This window comes from Thamnophis sirtalis, unplaced genomic scaffold (assembly GCF_051295495.1).
Source record: "Thamnophis sirtalis isolate CommonGarterSnake01/CBP01778 unplaced genomic scaffold, rThaSir2_p1.2 scaffold_1, whole genome shotgun sequence".
Classification (NCBI taxonomy): Eukaryota; Metazoa; Chordata; class Lepidosauria; order Squamata; family Natricidae; genus Thamnophis; species Thamnophis sirtalis.
This window is the reverse complement of record NW_028261381.1, coordinates 49,216,721-49,236,494: the sequence shown is the minus strand read 5'-3', so window position 1 is coordinate 49,236,494 and position 19,774 is coordinate 49,216,721. Positions and strand designations below refer to the sequence as shown.

The 19,774-nt window shown below is 39.7% G+C and overlaps 1 protein-coding gene across 1 annotated transcript in view; it reads left to right on the top strand.

The window, feature by feature from the left end:
• Nucleotides 1-19,183, top strand: part of LOC106552522 (kalirin) — a 489,228-nt gene extending 470,045 nt beyond the window's left edge. Inside the window, exons 34-35 of the mRNA XM_087707922.1 lie at nucleotides 18,690-18,936; nucleotides 19,155-19,183. Coding sequence (XP_087564048.1) covers nucleotides 18,690-18,936; nucleotides 19,155-19,183 — 276 coding nt within the window. The remainder of the gene's footprint in view (nucleotides 1-18,689; nucleotides 18,937-19,154) is intronic.
• The last annotated feature ends 591 nt before the right edge of the window (nucleotides 19,184-19,774 follow it).

The following is a 19,774-nucleotide window of genomic DNA, read 5'->3' as shown; positions in this document are numbered from 1 at the left end:
CACACATAGCATCACCTGTTCCTCTTCCGGGTTCTGGCGCGCATGCACACATGACGACCAGCTTGCCTTTGTGCATGAAAATCTGGTCTTCTGTTTTCCAGCATGTGCATGTGCCAGCCAGCTGATCAGCATGTGATGAATCCAGAGGTTCATTTTCCGGCACACGCATGCCCCATTTCCAGCTCCACTTCTTGATAGTGGCCCAGACAAGCACACACAAAGTGCTCCCTTTTCGGCACTCAGTACCAAAAAGGTTCACCAACACTGTATTAGAATATATATGTGTATTGAGACTCATTTAAAGAATATGGAAATTAATATCTACCACATTGCTTCTCTGCTTCTATATTTTCTTTCTGTTTTGCCAACATTTAGATTCCCGACAGCCATTCAATCTGCTGTTTAAAGTATTGTTGGGAATACAAGATAGATAGATGGATGGATGGATGGATGGATGGATGGATGGATGGATGGATGGATGATAGATGATAGATTCAAGTATGAATGTTTATCTTGTTGCTATCCATCCGTTATTTTTCCTTGATATGGACCATGGGAGCAAAAGGGTTCCTCGTTCTGATCTAGAATGAGTTGCCTTTGTGTGACAGAACCTCAGAGAAAGAAAATGACAGACCACTCATTCATTATGGGCATTCTTCTTTCCTACAAGGGATTAACCTTTGGATTAACCAAGTATTTACTGATACCATCACCTAGTCCAAGCCCTATGAAACTTATTTTGGGGCATGAAGATAATGGAAGTGACTGGGTTTTCTTGGGTACTGTCAGAATGATGGCTTTTTCCTCAGTTCGAATGACATAAAGGGTTGAGATTTATAGAACTCATCTAATCCTTGGTAGGAAAGGCTTTTAATGTAACTTAAGTCAATAATATCCATACTGTCCTTCAAACAAACTCCAAAGCTAAAGATGGAAAACAGTATTTTTGAATTATGGTGGTTATATTATTCATGAATTAAGATATTACACAGAAAAAGTCTAATGTACATGTTGAGCAGTCTTCACAGTCTTTTTGGCTGTTTTAATTCCACTTTTTGGTGCTGCCAACTCCTCCCTTCTATCCTAATTTATAAGTAATATTTTTTCGTAAGTAACTTTATATTCTCATCCCTCTTATACCAGCTGCATTGACATTAAAAGAAGAGCTGCCTTAGATCAGGTCAAAGATGAATTTAGTTTAGCAATCATATAGTAGTTAATAAGAATAGGAGAGCGGCTTCCTGTGGGCGTGGCCTGTTGCCGAGGAGGGCTCCACCGAGCTCCTCAGAGATCTGGTCTGTATATCTAAATAAGATCATAGATAGCACCCCTTTTTGGCTAAGAAAGGGGCAGGGAGGATAGCTCCGTAGGTTAGGGTCTATTCGTAAGCCACAGCCTTTTTCTTTTTTTGGCTGTGGAAGAGATTAGATCCAGCCGAAGCGGAGCCTTTATCTCCGGCCAGTTATTCTCAGCTGCCTTTTTTTTTTTTTGGCAGCCCCAGACAGGCTAGCCCCCCCCAGGACAAAACAAAAGTTTTTTTCAAGCTAGAGTTGATACGGGAGGGTACCACCCCTGTGAGATTTATGCTTTTATTACTATCTTAAATACCAGCACCATTTGTCTTAAAGACTTCTTTGTTTAAATAGACTTTAAAATGGCGATTTCTCTCCGTGGATGATTACTGGATGTACTTAGCCGGGCTTATCTTCCTGCAGACCGCTCCTTAACAAAATAAACTCTTTTTCTTTGGAAATAGAGGGGAGCGAAGCACTGCTTACTTGTTTATCTATTATGGCACCCAGATCAAAGAAACGTCTTGCTACAAATGTGTCTAAAGAATTTAAACAATCTTTTTTGGAAACTCAGCCTTTGTCTCCTACGCCCTCTACTGGAGAAGTTTTAACACAGGAATATCTCTTTAAAATATTTAATGCCCTTAAGCAAGAACTTAAGGAATTTGTATTGCAACTTTATGAGGATCTAAAATCTAAAGTTAATCAAATGAAGGCGAATACGTTTGCAGCCGTGTCTGCCCTGTCAGATTACTCTGCTGAAATAGAGAACAGATTGGAAAGTCTGGAGAAGGCTAATTTTGATTTGACTACCAATATTCAAATTTTACAAGAAAAAATTAGAAATAACGAAGAACAGCTTATGACGCTAAATTTTGATAGGAAGGCATTTTCAATAAGAGTCAGAGGATTCCGTGAAAAGGAGCAAGAGAATTTGAAACAGACATTTGCTGAAGCCTTCAGCCATGCGCTGGGAAGCCCGGGACTTAACTTTGATTGGCAGATTCGGAAAATCTATCGCCAGAACTCATTGATAGCGGAACAGCGACAGCTCCCGAGGGACATAATTATACATTTCTCTACAAAAGAATCTAGAAACGCGATTGTGCAAAAGTTCCATAATAACAGTCTCCGAGTTGATGACCAGGACGTGATTGTCTTCAAAGATATACCTTTCCAAATGTTGAGAGCAAGAAGGGACTACGCCTTTTTAACTAAAGAGCTTAGGAGTCAACAGATTCGATACAGATGGGAGGCCCCTGCCGGCATCACGGTTACATTTGAGAATCAAAGATTTCGTCTTAACTCTGTTTCGGAAGCTCAAGATTTCTATTGTAGGATTCTGAAGGCGGGACTTCCTGACGCGCTTGGAAGAGAGGAGAGACAAGCGGAAGGAGAAAGCAAACGGCTGGCCATGCGGCTGCAAGATGGAGGGGGTAGCCCCTCCTCCCTCGGAGAAGCAGAAGAACGCAGATCGAGAATTTAGATACTTCAAAAGACTTCCTAAAGTTGAGGACTGAATGGGGGTTTGAGACCTCTCTCCGGTAGAAAAAGTGGACTAATTTTTATCAGAAGGGAAAGCTGGGTGAAACTACTTTGAGCTAGATTCTAAAGTAACGTTAGCATAAATCTGATAGTGGTTAAAAGAATGCGGAATGATTTATGTTGTTTAAACTTTGTTAGATGGGACTATTTTAAAATAGAAGGTTAACTGACTCTTGCTGAAAGCATTATTTGAATATGATCCATGCTATTTAACTTTTATTTGAAGGGAAAGTTGGTTGTAATAGTTCTGAGTTATTTTTCAAATAAACGCTAGTATAAATTTGATAGTGGTAAATATTAGACAAGCAAGAGATGAGGGTAAAATGCATGTGGAATGAACTATGTTATTTGTGGTAAATATCAGACAAGCAAGGGATGAGGGCAAAATTTACGTTGTTTAAAGCTTATTAGAACAGGAAGCCGCTTGGGATTATCTTAAGATAACTGTAAAAAGAATGTGGAATGATTTATGTTGTTTAAACTTTGTTAGAAGCGACTACCTTAAAATAGAAGGTTAACTGAATCTTGCTGAAAGTATTATTGGAATATGTGGAATGATTCATGCTACAAATCGCTCTGAGTTATATTTTAAACAAATGGTAGTACTACGTTATTTGTGATAAATATTAGACAAGCAAGGGATGAGGGCAAAATTTACGTTGTTTAAAGCTTATTAGAACAGGAAGCCGCTTGGGATTATCTTAAGATAACTGTAAAAAGAATGTGGAATGATTTATGTTGTTTAAATTTTGTTAGAAGCGACTACCTTAAAATAGAAGGTTAACTGAATTTTGCTGAAAGTATTATTGGAATATGTGGAAGGATTCATGCTACAAATCGCTCTGAGTTATATTTTAAACAAATGGTAGTATAAATTTGATAGTGGTAAATATCAGACAAGTGGGGGATGAGGGTAAAATACATGTGGAATGAACTAAGTTATTTAAATTCTATTAGAAGGGGAAGTCGGTTGGAATTACAGAAATTGATTCCTGTGTAAAGTAATATCTGATCTACGCTGCTTAACTTTACTAAGAAGGGGAAATCGGGTTAGATTATTTTGAATTACTGTTTGAAAAAGGGGTAAAGAAAGATCATTTACGTTGTTTAAATTTTATTAGATGGGAAAGTTTGATTATTTGTCTGTAAAGTTATATTTGAATATATGGCATAAACTACGCTGCTTAAATCTTACTGGAAGGGATCATGAGGTTTAGGAAGGGAACGGGAGAGTCTACAGAAGGTCGGGGTAAATAGCAAAGAAGTAAGAGATGAGAATAAAATATAGATAGAATGATTTATACTATTTAAGCATAGATAAAGATGGGGGGCTGAGATCAACACAAAGAGTGGTTTCTTTTTTTCTTTTTTCTCTTTTCTCTTTTCTTTTTTTCCTTTTTTTTTTCTTTCTCTGCTTTTCTTTTTTTTCTTTTTTTTTTTTTTGATATATTACTTTTATTTTTTAATCCATATGTATACAAGATATCTTAGATAGAAGGTAGTGCCAGGTGTGGACCCTGGGAAGTCGGGAGGATTAGGGATGGGGGATTGTGGGGGGTGGGGTGGGGGGGTGTTAATATAGTTTTAATAAGAACAAGAATGTATTTATATACGGTGGTTCCTTTTTTTTATTATTATTATTATTATTATTATTTTCCTTGGTTTACTTTACTTTTATCAGATCAAACAACACTCGAATAAAGGCTTACACCAAGGAGGGAGGTAGAGGGAAGGAAGAGGGAGGAGTAAGGAAGGAGTAAGGGGAATGTAAGGAGTAAGGGGAATGTAAGGAGGGTGTCTGGGGAGTAAGGGGAGAAGGAAGGCTTGAGGGGAAAGGGAAGTAGGAGGGGAGTGTTAGAGGGAGAAAGGAAAGTTGGAGGGGGTAGATGGGGTGTATGGAGGACGCAAGGGTTAGGTGGGGTTGTGAATGATGAGTTGTGTTTCCTTTTTACTTGTTCGTTTTATTCCCTTTTTCTTTTCTTTTTCTTTTCTTATAGTAAATACCCTGTATATAAATGATTGCAAATGGAATGTGAAAATTGAATAAAATATATTTCCTAGAATAAGAATAGGAGAGATGAAAGAACACCTGTATTGCTTTCAGCAGTTGATATGAAAGTATTCTGTCTCTGAATCATTAAGCAGCATACAGCCATTATGACTGATAACTATGGATAACCTGATCTATTAATTTGTTTGGCCTCTTTTTAAAAAAAACTGTTGTATTTCATTCACACCTGATAGAAGCTGTAGTTTAATTACAAATAACAAATTCCCAAAATCATATTTCTGGATGATCACACAGATGGAAATATAAATTTATTTAATATTTCATTTGTTCCTTCTGCTTTGATAAAGACTCAAGTGCTTGAATGTAAGCAATTCTGACATTCTCTCCATTGATGTGCTCTTCAAAAAATATTGTTTGAAGGTCTTATACTGTAAACAGGAGAGTTATTTTTATTTCAGGGGATTATGAGCTGCCCAGAATTCCATGAGATAGAAGTAATTACCACACCTAGCCCTAAGCCCACAATTAATTCCCCTAAGTTTTAAAATGCCTAGGTGGATAGTCAGTGTATCTTAGAATGAAACAATTCTCAAATTTTAAACCTATGCTTATAGTACTTCTGCCTTCACTTACTGAGTTTTCCATTCCTATATATTTATCCATGAGTTACTATGACAGCTGATTGAAAATAAGGCAGTTCAGGGTTAGTTTCAATTTCAAGTATATACTTTACTATTATACTTCAAGTGTCAGACTTATGTCTCAACTTTCTCTCCCTAATAGGTTTATGACATCAAGTATATACCTTTTCCCCTTAGCTAGCAGTTAGAATATAATAGAGTGAAAAGGTTGGAAGGGACACTGGAGTCTTCTAGTCCAATCCCCTGCCCAAGGCAGGAGACTTTGTACTATCCCAGACAAATGGTTCACAGAGTTGTTCAACAGTTCAAAGAGATAAAGCTCACAGAGATGAAGCATGTATTGTGAAATGAGAGATCATATCTTCTCAATGTGCTGCACCCAACATTTTATTATTGGGATTAAAAAAATATCAAGGCGGAGAACTGTAGTTATGAGGGGGTAGATAGGAGAATGTGAAAGCTACCCAAAATCTTGTTCTAACCCACTTTTTGTTATCCACAGCTATAAAACATAAATTATGCTACTTTGAAACATCCTAATAAAGCATATATTTTCATAATCCTTGTGAAATATCTATCACAAAAAGTTCAAACATCTTCTAGATATTATAAGCTCTGTTTGCTAGCTTTGCTAATTATGCATCAAAGGGTTAATAAATTGGTACATTTCCAAAGGGCATTCCTTTTAATAATAAGATTTTCTTTGTCAATAAGGATGTTGCCAAGAGTTTTTGAATATTATGGATTTGTAGATCACAAAGAGTAGGTCCACCAGGGACTATGGAAACCTAGAACAAGAGATCCTCCAACAGCTATGGTTTATTTTATCAAAGCTCATGAAAAAAGAAGTTAATTTTCCCATTGGGCACTCAGCCAATTTAGTAATTGTGTGACATGCATACAAGTATGGAAAAAAGAGCTAATCTTGAGAAGTTCTTAGTAATGAACAAAATAATAGATCAATTTCAGATTTGTCATGGAAACATATTGTCAGCCCAGTAACAATGACGTCAAGTTGACAATGCCATTTAAACATTTATTTTGTCTGGAACACACCTGTTCAAGATCAGGAGAGTAAGGACTTCTCATTTTCCATGCATTGATATGATAAAATCAGGTGGGATAATTTGAAAAAATAGTTTTAGTATAATTTTTTGTTTTAAGTTTATTTTGACTGGTATAATTTTGATTGGTAAGGAATTCATAAGCTTTGCTACAGAAGATTAATTAATCTTCTCTATGGAGGTTTCTGGTACAGATCTTTGCACTTTGCAACTACAATTTCTTCTGTTTCACTTTTACTTTCTTTGCAGGTGAACAAAACATTTTAACATCTAGCTAATAATTAGATTGTAAGTTAACAGCTTATTTATTTTTTATTTTTTAACTGTGTTCTTTATCTTTGTGGCTTGTGTTCTGATCATCTTAGTTTCAGGATTCAATGAAAGACCATACCATCATGGTACAAAAATAAACTACTATAGTATACAAGAAGTTGTTGTATTTTTTTTGGATAGCACACTGTACGATTGATATCTTGTTAACAGCAATATTTTACATGTACTATATAATTAATATTTGTATATATTTTTATATTTATATTTATATTTTTACTGCATTGTAAACTGTTCAGAGTTGCTTTGGATAGTGAGATGTGGTGTGTGTGTGTGTGTGTGTGTGTGTGTGTGTGTGTGAGTGAGAGAGAGAGGGGGGGGAGGGAAGGAAGGAGGGAAGGAGTGCAGATAGAAAGGCTGAAAATTAAAGTGTCTAAATACATGAAAGAAATGTAAAAGGGAAGTCGTGAGACCTAAAGATAATAGGTAGTCTCAGGTGATAACTACAGTGAATCAAGAGGAATCAACATGTTTCCCGACAATAACTTAGGAATTGAGAATTGAGTTCATTTCCTACCTGCCATCCAATCATGTTGAACAGATAACAAGAGCAAAATTTGAATGGAGCTCATGGTTTCTGCACATAATACTTTTGGTGGCTGACAGTTGCAGAATATTTGCATGTTTTACCATGTATTTTAGGAAACTGACTGGTGAGATAAACATTCATTATTCACGGCCCAGCAAATAGTGCTTAGATTTTTTTAAAACCAGTGAGATCAGTACACTCACTAGTATTTTCCAAGTGATAACTAGCAAATTTAACAGTTTTCATTCTTTTTGAGTAAATTCATCAACAATGTTATTTCAAGACTTCTTTATAAGATCACTCCAATGAACCATGAAGTGAAACTTACTTTAGTCATTCTTTGTGTCAAAATAATATTAATAACATTAATCAATAACATTAATAAAAGGGGAAATAGCCTTATAAAATGATAAAGATTGAAAGATATTTCTGCCAAGGAGCAAAAGTAAACTTGTCTTTAAGAACCATCTGGTTTATGTATAATTTAATCACTTCAAATTAAGGCTAAAACTAGTTCCCCCCAAAATATCTGCTCTATTATTTTTAAATGAAGGAATTACACTAAAAATAATTTGAGCTCATCCAATATGATTTTATTTTAAATCTTTAGAATTGATTTTTTCTTGCTCAAGGATGCTCACTATCTGTATTCAATGAAAGCTATTAACTTGGTGATATCAAACAAATTAGATTTCTATTTCAATTTATTTTTTTCAGTAATATTTTTGAGATTTATATGAAGTTCCATGGCCAAAATCCACTTGTATTCACTTGTATCTCCTAGGAAATATCAAATCCAGTTTATTTATTCCCTATAAAGATGAGGGTTTATCTATCACCTTGGAGCCTGCATAACTAAATAGGTAGTATAGTAAATCTGATTAATTCTGAAACCATATCACAAGCCACATTTTGATAATTATCATTAATTATCATTAACCCAGCAATATTATAAATAGGCATGATAATTTGCGCTGTAATATGAGAAACCTATGAGAATTCCACCATCATTAAAGTCATGGAATTTGGTGAAATTGAATTGCTTGCTGCTATTCTATTTTTCCCCCTACAGTACAGAAAAATAGAAAAGATTTTTTAAAAAGTAGAAAAAGAAAAAAAAAGAGAAAATACAAATCACAAAACATTACACTTCTGTCTTTGAAACCTTTCTGAACAAGAGTGCATAACACTGTTCTGAGGAGATATGTACATGTGTTTTCTTTTTAATCTGTATCTGAAATTAAGAAAAATATCTTAGGGCAAATCTGCTCTAGCGGATGCAATGTGTACAGAGACAGCCTACATCAGTCCAGAACACAGCAGTCAGGATGTGAAGGTCTATTAAGGGCTCCTGATGAACTGTAATCTATCTAAGCAATCTGGTACACTGAAAGATGCTTATTAAGTGAGTAAAGAAACAGACTCTCTCCTAATGTCTGTATCCTCATTGGATTTATTACACACCAACATTCTTCATTGCTATTTTCTCTTCTTTCTGACAGCAGCAAAACTGCTGATTTCTCTTCCTCTCTCATGATGATGATTTGTTATGCTTAAGAAATCTTGGCTAGTGGAAATCATGGAAAGCTGGTCTAATAAACGTTTTACTGGTCCATGTTTCCCTTGCTTTAAATACAGATAAGTATCAATACCCAGAATCTGATGAATGTTGGATTCTTACTATGTAAACGCTAAATTAAATTTATTAAAACTGCCACAATACAATAGAGCTAATATTATACATGAATGTGGTACCCTATAGGAACTTTGTATGATTTAATCTTTCCTATAATATAATATATTATTTTTATTTATACTCCTGTATTATTTTTATAAATCAGGGCAGTGACCATACTAATATGCCTCCCTCCTCCCATTTTCATCATAACAACAACCCTGTTGTAAGGTGGGTTGAGCTAAACAAGAATGACTGGCCCAAAATCACCTAGCTGACTTTCATGCCTAAGACACAACTAGAACTCACAGATTCCAGGTTTCTAGCTTGGTGCCTTAACCACTAAACCAAAGTGGCTCTCAAATTTCCTGACATCACCATATCCAATACAAGGTACCTTTTAGTTATTAGTTTTTTAAAATGTCTATATGTAATGTGTGATATTAAATTCATTAATATTCACCTATCTCATGTCAGGAATGTGGAACAGAAATGTAAAATTTAGTAATCTTAGGACACAGAAAATATATATTTATTTATAAAGTTTATTTTATAAATAATTCAAGGCAACAAACATACCTAAATACTTCTTCCTCCCTTTTTACATGCATGCATACTATAGATAATGCACTAAATATAAGGCAGGTCTCTAAATGCCCCAATGTTTAGGCTTCTCCCTGGCCATATGGACAGCTTTTCCAAATTTATACTGTACATCAGGAAGGATAAAATGGATATGATGTTTTTAATTTACAGTAAAACTGTTTTTCATTATTCCCTCCCTTGAATTATGTTTTTAAATGTTAACTAACATTCTGAAATAAATAAAACAAATTTCTCTAAAGTTTTTATTAACATATTTCACAACATCAGGTTAAGAATTACTATGCAATGTTTACCGAGAAATTTAATCTTGCTTTTTGTTCTTTCACTCAAGTGGGAGCAAGAAAATCAAAGGGCATTTGACAGTCCTCCCACAATATTCAGCGATCAAGTTTCTTTTGCTTTCCCTGCTTCCATCTAAATGGGATAGAAAACATGATCTTTCTCAACAGATACTCATCTGATCTTCCTATTTAGATATGAAAAAGTATTTTTTTAATCATTTGTAGATGCCCTGGTCTCTTCTGTTCGTCTTCTCTCAGTTACATGATCCCACTAAATAACACTGGCAGTTAACAAAAATTGAAAGTTTGTGCTGATATTCAGGAAATATTTTGCTTTAATCTGATTGGAGAGTTCCTTCTTAAGTATTTAGGAATAATGTTTTTACAGATTTAGGCAATATTTAGTGAATAAGATATCTTGTATATTTTATACTTTACCTAGATTTTCTCACTACCTGTAACAATTCTTTTCTCTGAGTGATAAATAAAAGGAATAAACTGTATTGGGTTTGTGAAAAAGGAAACATGTTTCTTATTTAAAGAAACTTATTTATGCAACCATCTTCACAATGTTGTTTAACATTCCCACAGATTACTTTATGCAGGATATATTTACACAGAGCATGAAAAAGCTAATACTAACTAGACATAGATATTTGGCTAGTTGTGATGTAATTGGATAATATTTTGTATTTATTTTCAGTGATTATAGTAAGCATTTTCAAGCACAATAGCTTACACTAAATACAACAGCTTTTATTATAGTACGTCCTATCCTTGAATCCAGATCTGCCAAAAGACTTTCCTTTTTTTCTAGTTTTGCTTGCTGCAGGATATATGAAAATCTACTAGTTTTTTTAAAAGCTCTAATAATTTGTCTCCATACAATGCCATGACAAAAATGGTAATTGACTTTTATGAAGGCAAATCATGTTATAAAAATAAATACAGGTAGTGCTCAACATAAGACCAAAATTTCTGTTGTCAAGCAAGACAGTTGTTAAATGAGTTTTGCCTCATTTTACAATATTTCCCCCCCCAGCTGTTAAGTGAATCACTGCAATTGTTAAGTGAATCATGCAGTCATTAAGTGAATCTGGCTTCCTCCATAGACTTTATTGTTGGGAGGCGGCTGGGAAGATTACAAATACTGATCACATGACCACAGGACAGTGCAACTGTCATGAATACATGTCAAGCGCCTGAATTTTGATCACGTGACCATGGGAATGCTGCAACAGTTATAAGTGACAGGCTATAAGTCACTTATTTGCACTGTCTTTGTAACTTTGAATGGTCACTAAATGAATGTTTACAAAAGGGTAGAATATTTGGCAGAAAATCTTTGCTCTAGCACCTCCACCTATTTTATTAAGACTAGCCTTTCAGAAGTTCCAGAAAGATGAATTACAATTTTCCAGCTAGTAAGGCCTTTGCTGAAAATTCTGGAGGTTGAAGCCCACATAGCTAGAAAGTACTCAGGTTGGGAAAAGCTTCTGTAGCCTATTTTTTAAAATGCCATTGTTATAGTATTCGATCTTGGTGTTGGCTGAAAAACTCATTACATTTTACAATACTGGCAACGTGAGATATTTCCTACCTGTTATATCCATCACTCTGCACAATTTTTTTTTGTTTGCTTTTGCTCAGTTACACATTAACATTAACTCCTTTTATTGGACAGAGTTATGTGGTTGCCCTGGAAAAAGATGTTAAGGAAAATGAATAAATGTTAGTGGATATTCATATGGCAAGGAACGTTTACTTGTGTAATGTTAATTTTTCATTGTCAGCAATTTTTTATCATAAAATTATGAAAGTGTATGAAAAAGGCATACTTGGCAGACAGACTTTTTTCTTTGCATTTCGTAACATGTGGCTCAATTCAAGTTGCTGTTTTTTTTTAATCTTAATGCCCTTTGTGGCATGGGGCTGCATTATTTGAAGCACCACCACTTTCCAATTACATCTCCTGCCCCATTTGGGTTGACAGAAGAGGTAGGTTGTAAGTCATATCTGTAAGGATTTATATCTTGCTATCTCAGCTATCTTAGCTGTTTTGACTATCATGAGCTGCAAGTGCCCTGGGAATACTAATGCCATCTTGAATAGCACTTATCCAATTCCATCTACTACAGTGCCTTGGTTTGTGGACAAACGGGGATGCCCAATGTGCGTAGGAAGGTCCTCTGTTCCCCTTAACCGCCTTAGACTCTTGGGACTTTTTCAGCCTTACCGGAGGGGGGAAACGCTACCCTCCCCCTCTGCATACCCTCTGTGGACTGTGGCTGGGTTCTCAACCATCTTAGCCAACTTAACTGCCATAGGAAGGGAGAGGAGCGGAGTACCTCTCCCTCCCTCTCCTCATTTTTGTTCCATCTAAGATCTGTGCAATTTTTAGTCTCTCCGCATTTTATGAATGAGGTGTGTATGGTGTGATTGTTGATGGGTGTTCCCACTTTTTAACTCCTATTATTATTGTAATTTTTTGTGTTTTTAAACAGTAGGGAGTGATTGGTTGTGTGACTGTGTATGTCTGAGTAGGCTGGGACTTCAACCGGCTACCCCCTGCACTGAGTGCTCTGCAGAAGTGCCAGGGGGGCCTGGGCCTAATCCCAGCCTCAGGATGTCTGATTCGAAGGGCCTGCCGGAGAATGCGGGGTCTATGAGGGTGGGTGGAGGGACCATGGACACGGGAGTGGGCCGGAGCATTACGGTCTTAACAGGGAGGGGCAGATATGGTGGGGACTTTAGGGCTAGCCATTACCGGGGAAGGAGGGTTCCCTATGTCACAGAGATCCCTCCTTCCGGCCCTTCTAGTCCTACTCCAAGGCCAGATGGCGTGAGTAATCAGGACCCTGGTCTCAGGCTGTTGTCGCTAAATGCCAGGTCTGTGGTTCACAAGGCTCCTCTCGTCCGGGACCTAATTTTAGACGAGAGGGCAGACCTGGCATGTATCACTGAAACCTGGCTGGGCCCGGAGGTAGGAGTCCCCCTCACTGAGATGTGCCCAGAGGGTTTTCAGGTGCTTCATCAGCCGCGACCCCAGAAAGGGGTGGGGGTGTGGCTATTGTTATCCGAGAGTCTCTAGTTCCTCGTAGGATCCCTGCTCCGGAGCTTGTCGGGTGTGAGTCCTTGCTGGTGAAGTTGGACCTCGAGGGTCAAGTGGGCTTGTTGTTAACGTACCTGCCTCCCAACAGCGTTGTAACAGCCCTCCCCTCACTCCTCGAGTCAGTAGCTGAGCTGGCAATTGAGTTCCCCAGGCTTATAGTGCTGGGGGACTTTAATTTGCCTTTGCTCGGCGAGCACTCTGATGGAGCGCAGGAGTTCATGGCTTCCATGACAGCCATGGGCTTGACCCAGGCAATCCGAGGCCCGACTCACTCGGCGGGTCACACGCTCGACCTCGTATTCCTCTCGGAGCAGTGGAGCTGTGATCTTGGTTTGAGGGGTAGTGAGATCTTGCCCCTGTCATGGTCGGACAACTTCCTACTGAGGCTTGACTTTCGGAGGCCAACACCCCACTGTAGGGAGGAGGAACTGATTAGGTGGTTCCACCCCAGGCGCCTTATGGACCCTTTGGGCTTTCAGACGGCACTTGGGGTTGTTCCTGATACTCTCGCCCGCAGTCCGGCGGAGATCCTGGTTGCTGCTTGGAACTCAGCAGCGTCAGAGGCTCTCAACCGGATTGCGCCTTTACGGCCGATCCGAGGCAGTGGATCCAGGAGGGCTCCTTGGTTCACTGAGGAACTCCGGGAGATGAAGTGCCAAAAGAGACGCCTAGAGCACCGCTGGAGATCCAGTAAGTCCGAGTCAGACCGAGCACTATTAAAATCCTGCATCAGAGCTTACCTCCGGGCAATACGGACGTCAAAAAGAACTCACATTGCCGCTCTGATAGCTTCCGCTGAGTCACGCCCAGCCGCCTTGTTTAAGATAACCCGTTCCCTCCTGAATAGGAGGGATACGAGCGATCCTTTGCAAGGTAGAGCTGAGGAATACGTCCAATTTCTCGCGGATAAAGTTGCTCGGCTTCGGACGGACCTGGACTCCAATTGCGCAGAGCCAGCCGAGGCACCAGGGGAGAATCTGGAGCGACATCTCTGGATTGATTTTCAACTCGTTACTCCTGAGGAAGTGGACAAGGCCAGGGGAGCTGTGAGTGCCTCCACTTGTGCGCTGGACCCGTGTCCCTCCTGGCTGGTTGCGAACAGCAGGGAGGTGACACGGGGCTGGATCCAGGCGATAGTTGTCGCCTCCCTTTCCCCCCGCATTAAAGGTGGCGGTGGTGAGACCCCTCCTGAAGAAACCATCTTTGGATCCAGCCATCTTAAACAACTATTGTCCAGTCTCCAACCTCCCCTTCGTGGGGAAAGTTGTCAAGAAAGTGGTGGCCTCTCAGGTCCAGCGGTCCTTGGATGAAACCGATTATCTAGACTCCTTTCAGTCTGGATTCAGGCCTGGCTACAGCATGGAAACTGCTTTGGTCGCACTGACCGATGATCTCTGGAGAGCCAGGGACGGGGGTCATGCCTCCATCCTAGTGCTCCTTGACCTCTCAGCGGCCTTCGATACCATCGATCATGGTATCCTTCTGCGACGATTACGTGAGGTGAGGGTGGGAGGCACCGTCCTTTGGTCATTCTCCTCTTACCTCTCGAATAGGTCGCAGTCGGTGTTAGTCGGAGGGCAGAGATCGACCCCTATGCCCCTGAAGTATGGGGTGCCGCAGGGTTCGGTCCTGTCCCCCCTCCTGTTTAACATCTACATGAAGCCGCTGGGTGAGATCATTCGACGGCACGGGATAAAATACCACCAGTATGCGGACGATACGCAGTTGTATCTGTCCGCCCCGTGCCAACTCAGTGAAGCGGTTGACGTGATGTGTCAGTGCCTGGAGGCTGTTAGGGTCTGGATGGGGGTTAGCAAGCTTGCACTCAATCCAGACAAGACCGAGTGGCTGGTGTGTTTCCCTCCCAACAATTGGCCAAGTATTCCATCTCTCAGGCTGGGGGGGTCAAACTGTACGCCCCTCAGACAGGGTTCGCAATTTGGGAGTCCTCCTGGACCCACAGCTGACTTTAGAACACCATTTGTCGGCTGTGACCACGGGGGCATTTGCCCAGGTTCGCCTGGTGCACCAATTGCGTCCCTACCTGAACCGGGAGGCCCTTGCATCAGTCACTTGTGCCCTTGTGACCTCAAGACTGGACTACTGCAATGCGCTCTACATGGGGCAGCCCTTGAAGAGCATTTGGAGACTTCAGCTTGTCCAGAATGCAGCCGCGCGAGCAATTATGGGTGCACCCCGGTACACCCACATCACACCTATCCTCCACGAGCTGCACTGGCTGCCTATTGGTCTTCGGATACGCTTCAAGGTGCTAGTCGTCACTTATAAAGCCCTTCATGGTATTGGACCTGGGTACTTGAGAGACCGCCTGCTGCCAATTACCTCCAACAGACCTATTAGATCCCACAGATTAGGCCTCCTCCGAATTCCATCTACTGGCCAATGCCGATTGGCTACCACCTGGTGGAGGGCCTTCTCTGTGGCTGCTCCGGCCCTCTGGAACGAGCTCCCCATGGAGATTCGGACCCTCACCACCCTTCAGGCTTTCCGCAAAGCCCTTAAAACCTGGTTGTTCCGACAGGCTTGGGGCTGACGGGTTCCCCACCCCCGCTCGAATTGTGTGGTTGTTGAGTGTTTTTTTTTAATTGTTTGTAGTTGTTTGTCCGTTGTTTTTCCTCCTGTTTGTATCCCCCCCCCCTTACTTTGGTTTGTGAGCCGCCCTGAGTCCCTCTGGGAATAGGGCGGCATAGAAATGCAATAAATCAAATGAAATCAAATCAAATATCTGACACGAACTGCAGGAGATGACCAGGCTGAGCCTGAGGGAGGAGTCATTATAAGTCACAAGTCCTTGTGCGCCCACAAGAAATCTAAGTCCAGCCCACCTTGAATGCCTCTCTTATCTCATTTCTCTTAATTGTTAGTCAGATTCTTGTAGGCAGCTTAAGTTTACAATAAATCATTATACTGATTTGAACTGCCTGAATCTCCCTGATGCTTGACAGGGCCAGAGGTGAGCCTATTCTGCTGTGGCATCCACCTTATAATAACATCATTCTCTCTGATGTGAGAGTGGCCTTATCTCTCCTAACCTTCCGGACAGCCATAAAAACTTGATTGTGTCCATAGGCCTCGAGGGTCATAATGGAATGCTGGTTTGATTAGGTGGCTCCATTGTGTGCAATTCGATGCTCTCTCTTAGCCTTTTCTAATGATATTACATTTTTGGTGCTTTTCGAAAAAAATTAAAATTGGATATTATGACTGCGTGCTGTACACCACAATTATCCCTTATGAGATGAGTGGCCATATACATACGATCCATAAATAAATAAAGTTGTGTAGGAACTACGAATGTAGCCCGATATACACATACATGGTGCTTACCTGAGAGTAAATTCCCTCATATTCAGTGTATGTCCAGCACAGCTAGTAGTGGTGAACCAATCATATATGAGAAGCTGCCAGCAATACTAAACCATACTAAGAAACCAATGGTACATAGGATAGGAACTTTTATTTTAACCGCTGTAGTAACAAAATTTTGCAAGTCTGAATATCTTTTCCCTGTCCCCTGCCTTTGTCTTTGAGTGAAGTGCGTGCGTGCGTGTGTGTGTGTGTGTGAGAGAGAGAGAGAGAGAGAGAGAGAGAGACTTTAGTTTCTTTGTGTAGCCTCAAGCTACATTTGTCTGTGTTGCCTTGGTAACAGCTCTTCCTTCTGTCTTTCAAGACCATTCTCTATATCCTTTACAGAAGCCCACAAATAGGGATAAAGAAAACAGAACTTCTCAGCAATTGAATGTGGAAAAAACTAATAATATGCACTATACGAGCCCATAATGAAGAGTTATTGACACAAACTATCAAACCCCTTCTAGAAAACCTTTCCTGAAACAACTGAGTACTATGACATGAATAATTCCTAAAGCTGATGCACTATATAAAGTCACCTAAAGTGCAGATTTATGTGAGCTCAGTTCCATAAAACAACATCCTGCTACCCATATCTAATGACTCCCAATAATGATGAAACCAGTAACACTGTGTCTCCTGGTGGTCAATGTAATTAATCACTGATAGAGGGGAAAACAGTTTCTAAAACAGTATCATTTCCTATAGAAACATGGAAATTCAACAACATTGGAATAAATCTGTTAAAAAACTCATTTTTTTCCCTCAACATGAGCAAACCCTGAGATTCTGACTCACGCTATTCATTAACACATTTACTACTCAACAGATTGTTGAAATGAACTGAAAGGAAAGCTTGGGATTCTTTCAGGGAGGTTAGAAATGCTGCCTCACTGTTATAATGAAAATTAATTATCCAAAGAATTTTCTTGTAGCTGCTAGAAACTACTTCCTGTACTTGGTGAATATCAGTATAATTAATCTGGCTGGAATCCAAATGAGCTAAAGTCATAGGTCAACCTATACCTTAAGTGGCATTTAGCAAAAAAGAAAAAGAAATACCTTGTTAGTAATGATATATGAAAGTCAGAATGTTCAAATCTCTTGAAGTAATAGCATTCAGTTTTCCACCCAGAGTAGTGTTCGCTGATAGTAGTTCCTCATTACTTCTGATTTGGCCCAGATCACTGATAGTTGATAGCAAATGATCTATTCGAGTAGGACTTAGAAGCCACAGAATGTGGAAAAACTACAGCAAATAACATCCAACTTGGTTTGTAACTCATAATTAGCGCTAATTCTAAATTAGGCCTGTGCAACACTTAGATAGGGAAGGGGGCAGACTGGTAGATTCAAAATAATTACAAACCACAAATAACAGGTGGCATACTGATCAACTGTTGTTGTTTTTTAGTTAAGCTGTGTGACTACAGCAGTTGGAGCTGACATTGTTTGCGAGTCCTAAGGTGTTGGAGGACACTTGGCAGCATGCATTTTGTGACAGAAGTGGTTCCATAACCTTGGCATATCCACCTTGGCAAGAGAGATATTTGGCTGCAATGGATTATATTTCAGAAAGGGCTGGCACACCACACAAGACTGAATTTGAATGCTTACTCTAAACCAGGGGTGTCAAACTCACGTCGTCATGGCAGCGTCACATGACGTATCGGGACTTTTTCCCCCTTTGCTAAACCGGGCATGGGTGTGGTTCATACATGATGCATCTGGCCTGCAGGCCGGACGTTTGACAGCTCTGCTCTAAATAATCAAATTAATTTTTTTTAAAGAAGTGAGCAGGAAGTTGGAAATCAAGGTTCAGTATAACCTAATATGTTGTTTAAAAAAAGGTAAAGCTTTCCCCTGTCCAGTCATGTTAGACTCCAGAGGATTGTGCTCATCAACGTGTCTTACCTTAGGGCTGTGCAAAGAAGTTTCCAGGCCCATGGGCTGATATGACTATATGCCAAGGGACATGGAATGCAGTTACTTTCCCACTGAACTGGTACCTATTTATCTACTTGCATTCAAACTGTTAGGTTAGTAGATGCTGAGGCAGGAACGGAAGCTCACCCCATCATATGATCCTTGGGTCTTGAACTGCCTACCTTCTGATCTACAAACCCAGCATCTTAACAGCTAGGCTCATTAACAGCACCTCATTAAGATATTGATATATTGAGTCAAATGTACTCTACTACTTCTCTTACTTTCTTCTTTTTTCCTCATAGCTGTCTGGAGGATGTGAACTAACTGTGGTGCTGCAAGACTTTGTTGCCAGTCACATCAGTGAACTGAGTATTCAGGTGGGACAGACGGTGGAGTTACTCGAAAGGCCAAGTGAACGGCCAGGCTGGTGCCTGGTACGGACCACAGAAAGGAGTCCACCTCAAGAAGGTCTGGTCCCCAGCAGTGCTCTCTGCATCTCCCATTCCCGGAGCAGTGTAGAAATGGACTGCTTCTTCCCATCAGGAAAAGGTAAGCATCAAATCAGTTAAATTTCATCAGTCAAATGTTTTGATAATCATTGTTCTCTACATTTGGATGCATCTATTCATCTTTTCACCTTTGTCTGCCTAAGGGAAGAAGATAATATGTGTGTGTTTTGTCTGTTTGTGCTGGGGAAACTGATTTCATTGCACCAATCAGCCAACCTCAATATCAATTATAATTCCACCTTCTCTCTTTCTGGATAGAACTGATTGGCTTATCCTTGCAACATTGACAAAAGGAAAATCTTAAATAGTAATTATCATTAACACAATTTGGATAACAATATTTTGAATTTTGAATTAGCTATTTCAAAGTCAAGCAAACTGGAAGCAGGTTAGGGAAGTGAGGTAGAAGAAAAGCAGCTTTTGACTGCTGGCAGAATCTGGCAGAAAAATGAATAGCGAAAAGCAACAACAAAATTCTGAATTAACTCCTCTTGATATATACCAACGTGCAAAAAGCATTCCCTTTAAAACAGTTATATTCATCTATCCTTACATGCATCAGCACAAGAAAAATTATAGCGCTTAACAGAATAACAGAGTTGGAAGAGACCATGGAGGTGTTCTTGTCCAACTCTCGGCTCAAGCAGGAAACCCTATACCATTTCAGACAAATGGCTGTCCAATCTCTTCTTAAAAACCTCCAGTGTTGGAGTATCCATAACTTCTGAAGGCAAACCACTCCACTGATCAATTGTTCTGTTTTTAGGTTTGTTCTCTCCTTGATTAATTTCCATTCATTTTTCTTGTCTAGTCTTCAGGTACTTTGGAGAATAAGGCCCCCACTTTTTTTGTGGCAGCCCTTCAAATATTGAAACACA